Source organism: Medicago sativa, chromosome 4 (genome assembly GCF_051527215.1).
Source record: "Medicago sativa cultivar Bolivia chromosome 4, Bolivia_mono, whole genome shotgun sequence".
NCBI lineage: Eukaryota > Viridiplantae > Streptophyta > Magnoliopsida > Fabales > Fabaceae > Medicago > Medicago sativa.
In genome coordinates, this window is record NC_140752.1 from 25,588,002 (window position 1) to 25,594,257 (window position 6,256).

The 6,256-nt window shown below is 33.7% G+C and overlaps 1 protein-coding gene across 2 annotated transcripts; it reads right to left on the reverse strand.

Moving 5' to 3' along the window:
* Positions 1-1,038: 1,038 nt before the first annotated feature.
* Positions 1,039-5,799, reverse strand: LOC146927264 (cytochrome P450 family protein). Of its 2 annotated transcripts, none has more exons than XM_085700594.1 (2): positions 5,722-5,799; positions 1,039-2,300 (listed from the first exon to the last, which is right to left on the reverse strand). In XM_085700594.1, the coding sequence occupies exon 2, from the start codon at positions 2,237-2,239 to the stop codon at positions 1,205-1,207; it is 1,035 nt and encodes a 344-aa protein (XP_085556720.1). In that variant the 5' UTR covers positions 2,240-2,300; positions 5,722-5,799; the 3' UTR covers positions 1,039-1,204. The 2 variants fall into 2 exon arrangements, with proteins under 2 accessions (XP_085556720.1, XP_085556721.1); XM_085700595.1 differs by lacking the exon at positions 5,722-5,799 and adding an exon at positions 4,618-4,666.
* Between the last annotated feature and the right edge of the window lie 457 nt (positions 5,800-6,256).

A 6,256-nucleotide genomic window follows, 5' to 3' on the forward strand; every position in this document is an offset into this window, starting at 1 on the left:
CAAAGATTTAGTCCTACGACTACCGGCTGTGGGGATACCTTGTATCCATTCTCAAAAAAAAAAAAAAAAAACTCATCTGTACTTTGGTCTGTCATTTCTACTACTAATCAAGATGCAGGTTAAGTGCAGATCAAGGACAGAAGCTATAAGTAACAGAACGAAAGACAAGAACAGCAAAAAACTGACAACGCATATTTACCATTTCTGAATGAACAAGAACTATTAAGATCCAAAAGTAAATTGTGTGAACTGTAATGTAATAGTGTTAACTATGCCAGTTTAAGGTCATCCACTTCACCAACTTTTGTTAACTATTTATTTGACAGTAAATTAAGGGAAGAAACACATTTTGTTCAAAAACATGTGTGAACTAAATGCAAGGGGAAAAAATCAAGGGGATAAACTTGCACAAACACTAAATTGGCAGTAAAATATACAATGAAGTCTGAATATAACATCAGCTTAACATTTGACACTTTAAGTATACCCACAGGATGTTTCCTTTAATAGAGTTCACAGGTCACAAGCACAATCAAATCAAAAACACTCACTTATCAAGGTGTGATCCGAGTGACTAGTAGCTTGGGCCGTTTAACCAAATGTCCAAGATTCGAATCCTGATGGAAGAGGAGTTTCCCCTTACAGGTACTCTACTTTCTCGGGGGATTAGTCCTACCTCTACCGATTGTGGGGATACCTTCGGTCCATTCTCAAAAAAATAAAAAAACTCGCACTTGTACTTTGCTATGTCATTCCTACTATTAATCAAGATGAATATTCAAGACAAAGCTATAAGGAACAGAAATAAAGACAAGAACATCAAAAAACTGACAAAGCATATTTACCATTTCTGAATGATAGGGATATGTGCCTAGATTCTGCTAGATACTATCATCGTTATACATTCTATAGGAAAAGGCCACAATAGCAAGTAATATAACTTATCCTTTTACCTATAATCAAATCTTTTTTTTAAGATTCAAAGATAACACGGTGACAAATATTAATGAAGCACAAAAGTAATAAACAGATAAGGTCTTGAATCTAATTTACTTGTATATATAGCTATAAGATGTGTGTCACTATCATTCTATCACTATATTCTATGGATGGAATGGAAAGTAACCATAAGAACTAAGTTTAAGCCATATGTACTTATGCTATAATCTGTCTCTTTCAGAATTTGTTTACAATATGGTATTAATTAGTATTCGACAATGCCATTAGCAGCAGAAGTATCAGAAGAAGACGATTGATCCTTACGAGCTCGAGCAGATAAACCAGCAAACCAAGCAACCCTCATGATCTGCAGACCGAGAATCAGCACCCACCAGCAAACCAGTCCTCTAATTGTATGCATCATCCATGCCGGTGCAGTGAGCTCCGCGCCAAGCTTTAATCCCCTCATTAGTTGCAAGATACGGTACGCCTCGTAAATGATAGGGGTAACGAGCCAGACTGGTGATTGCCAATACCAAGTTAACAACTCCGTCAAAATCTGTACTGACAAAAGAAGAAGATAAGGACCTAGCAGAACTGCAGATGAGATGAAAGGTAGTTGAGGTTGGAGAAAGCCCTTCTGAGATCCAAACATCAACAATGATGGGACAATAAATCCGGTAAGGGTAGCAACGATGTTCCAGAACTGGTAACTGATTGGAGCTTTGCTCTTGATGTCTTGTGTTGGATTCTTAGGTCTTGAACAAGAATCAGCCATGAGAAGAAAAAGCGTTGCACCGAGGTTGAAAATGCAATCAAGTCCAATCAAGGAAAGTAGGCTGGCTATATTGGGACCGAGAAAAATTGAAGATATCGGTAACCATAATGTTGGCACCATGCCGGTCGCAAGGAGAATGGAAGGGCCGAGAAGCCACATTGGCCACTTGAAAAACTGAAGCTCTGGGCCTGGCTGATCCTTTTCCTCCACAAGCCCTTCAGCATTTACTGTTGGCGACTCATCGACTTTACTAGATTCAAGGGTTTCAAATACATTGGTGGTACTCTGCAAGAAATTATCACTCTGATTATCAGTAGGAGCATATGCAACACCAGGTGATGGCTCCCATGGAGTTAAATTTGTGCAGTATATGAAGGATTGATTAAGGCGAATACTTGGAAAATTGAGTCTTCGGGGTTGGAACAGTTTTGCAAATTTCAGTGCTCCTTGACTTCTAGGGCATGCTCTCTCAAAATTTGAGGTAGGTAATTTGTAATGGGTATGAATTAACGACGATGCCATTTCTTTATTCACTATTGACTGCAGATTCTCTAAAGGAATTTTTGCTGTTTATTTCTGGCACCTGAAGTTCAGAGGCAAAATGTTTATAACAGAAACACAATTAACCACCAAAAATTAAATATACTTTAGGCATAGACTGAGTAAGTATATCAATATTAAAAAAGAAAAACAAACAAGAGTTAGACACAATTTGGATAAACTGCTTAATTAACCACTTATAGCATAAACATTTACGATACATGTGCTTATTATCTATAAGCTATTTGTATAACAAAAGATAAAATAAAGTCAAAACTGTTTTTATATAAGCTATGAACTTTTTATGGACACGTCATATGATGTTTCCATAAGCTCTCACAAACACTTTCACAAGTGTTTATGTAAATAGATAAGCTCGAATAAGTCAATCCAATCATGCTGTTATTTAGGAGATACAGACAATATGTATTACAGATCTACAATAAGTGCTTAAGTTCTTATTGGTTAATACTGTTCTTCAATGCTGAAAGAGACACAAACTAAACAGTACTTTCTTCAAAACTGAGATTGAGAAATCTTCAGTTACACTACATGTCCCCTGAAAATAAAACTAATACTTAAGATCTATTTTCTTTTTCACTTTTATTATATTTCCATACCATTTCCCACCAACAAAAAAAGGAGACAGTGAAAAACTAAAGTTCAAATGCAACAGATGCAACGTGAAAGACAGAATTTTGCGCACATTAATTAACAGAGAAATACAGAGTAATGAAGGTCTAACTAAATAGTTGTGCTATTTCCAAATCCCAACAAAGAAAAAAAGAAGTCTTTTGCATCAATTGGATGTACCAAGCATAAGCAGTTGATAATTTGATTACTGTCTTATTAGTGGCTCGTTGAACAATGTTACTTGACTAGTTGCATAAATTAGTTAGATTATAGTTTCTTCTTGTTTTTTTTTACAAATGACACAGCTTGAATGCCAAAACAGTGAGCTGAATAACAAACTAGTGGGCAAAGCAAGAATTACAAAAACAGGCAAGCATAATTTCTTTGGAAAGACAATCTAGTTAGCTTTCAAAATATTTTAGCCAATTTAGATAGTAAAGTAGCTGATAACTTGATTTCCATGAAAAATAGCATAACCATCATGATATATTTTATAGTCAAAAGTAAATGAAAACAATTGAACTTGAAGAACATTCTAGCCTTGTTTTTTCGCTGGGAGTAGCTATAATTCTATGAATTTGAATATTTCACACCCAGTTCTACAATGTTCAAACTTATTTACTCCCATTATTTCAAACTATCTATCATTTGGCAAAATCACTCTATTTTTTATTTTTTGGCACACATCAAAGGACCTTCCAAAACCTTAATGCCCCCGCATAGGTCACAAGCTTGGGTTACCAAGCTCGACGCAAAATCACTATTAAAATACTCAAAATATAGCTACTCAGTGGATGCTCTTTGCCATCAGTAGAGAACTACAGAGATCTCCTACTGTACAAACTAAGGCTCAAGCATCAGGCACGGGCGCATGGCACAACACGAGCGCCTAGACACAGGCAATCTCAAGATTTCTATGTTCATCAAAAGAACTTGTTCAGTATTACATATATATACATATATATATATATATATATATATATATATATATATATATATATATATATATTAAAAAAAAGGGCAACCCGATGCACTGAAGCTCCCGCATATGCAGGGTCTGGGAAGAGGTCCCACCATTTGGTGTATTGTACGCAACCTTACATTGGTTTTTACACAAGAGGTTGTTTCTAGGACTTGTTCAATATTACATATATCCTAGGATATTGAGTATTACAAAAAATACAGTGAAATCATTATACAGTTTGGGCACTTTGTTTCTTTAGAAAAAAGATTGTAAGACAAGATGACGAAACGTATTTCACCTTCAACCTATTAATCTATACCAAAAACCTAAAAAGGATCTAATCAATTGAATTCCTTGCACCTCCTAGTCGACCAGCATCATTGAAAAAAATTGAAAATTGGGTACCATTCATGAACCTTAACATAAAAAGGTTGAAATGGAGTGTTTGACTGGTGTCTTGTGCAGCGTTGATAAATAGCGGCTATATTGGCACTATAACGCTGCAGAATCTGAGCAAACTGCTATAGTTCCACGATATGCTAGTTTGCACAACATATTGTTAAATAGCCGCTATGATGGTGCCATAGCACTACTATGTGACAGAATTTCAACAAACTGATGTTTTCCACGTTATGTGATTAACAACACTGACCATACGAGAGTAAGTGTTCAACAAGTGTCGGAAACTTGTACGCCTTCTTCCTAAAGTGTTGAAGCTACACACAAGCCGAGACATAATAAAATAAAAGAACACAAGACTCACCATCTAAGTATATAGAACTTTGACAAGGGAGTGCTCATCACTCGAATCACTTTACTACACATAAACATGTATCAAATGAATGAAATGATCAAAAAGTGTCTTCTGATTATCTGAAATGAACCCAATTACCAACCAACTTCATCACCAGTCTAAACTTCTAAACGCTTTTTTTAATTTTTATGTAAAAAAATAAATTAAAATAAGATTGTTGAATATGTGTTGTACACACTGTTGTTAAATAATGGTTATATCAAATAAAGAATTTGAACAAATTCCTATTGTTTAGCGCTACGCTATTTAGTACAAAATATTGTAAGAAATAGCGGCTATAACACTGTTATGTGGCAGAATTCTAACGAATTGTTAATTTCGGTGTTCTGCAATTGACAACACCGGTCGTCAAATATCAGTGTTCAATAAGTGTTGGAAACTTGTATGCCTTCTTCCTAAAGTGTCGAAGCTACATATAAACAATTGAGGAAGGAGTTTTCATCACTGCAATCACTCTAATACAAATAAACAATGATCAAATTGGCTCATCTACTAGCACAAGTACTTGTGAGACTGTTTGTAGAAGTTCATGAAAATAGATTATGGGTCCGTTTGGAATAGGCTGATTTTGAGCTTATGCAAAACAGCTTATACAAATAAACAAGCTTTTTTGTAGTAATTTGCAATGTAGTTTATGAAGCTACAATTTTCATTACTGAAAGCGAAAACTTACAAATTAACATAAAAGCTTATTTATTTGCATAAGCTATTTTTCATAAGCTAAAAAAAAAGCCAAACCAAACAGGCGCTAAGTCCATAAGCTCTCTAAGACAGGGTAGCTTATGAAAATAGCTTATAACTCATACGAAAACTAATTGACTTTATACTATCTTTTGTCATAGAAATTACTTATACAGAAACATTTATAAGATAAAACGATTAATTAAGTTTTTTGTATCCAAACAGAGGCTGAAATAATAAGAGAGTAATTTCCGATTTACCAAAGCCAAGCAGAGAGATAAAGAAAAACAAACAAGGAATGATAGAAACGAATTCGATAAAATTGAGAAGAAAAAAAAAATTGAAAGGTAAAAGATTGGAATGAGGAGTGACCTTTTTCGTTGAATGTTGCTGGTAAAGCCTTACGCATCAACTTGAGTGAGATTCACAGCAACAAAATAATAAACACACACTTCTGCGTTTTATTTTGTTTTGTTTTTGTTTTTGTGGTTAACCGGTCTTTTAATTTACGAAATATTTTATTTAAGGTTAATTATGTTTTTATCCCTGTAAATATTTATAACCTTTTCGTATTAATCCCTTTAAAATTTTCCTTCGACTTTTAGTTTCTAAATTTTTTTGTAAAGATCACTTAAAAAAAAATTTATTGTAAATTTTTTTTTTTTTTGAGAGATTCTTATAATATTATAAATTTTATTGAAAAATATGAATTCTACATATGAGTTTATGAAAAAATTTTGGAGGACTAAAAATTGAGGAAAAAAAATAGAGGATCTAAAACAAAAAATTAACATATTTATAGAGACCAAAAACATATTTAACCTTTTTTTTAAAGTTGTTTAATGGCCGGAAAATTAAAGAAGAAGAAAAGGACAAAAAAATAAAATAAAATAAAATAGAAATGGGG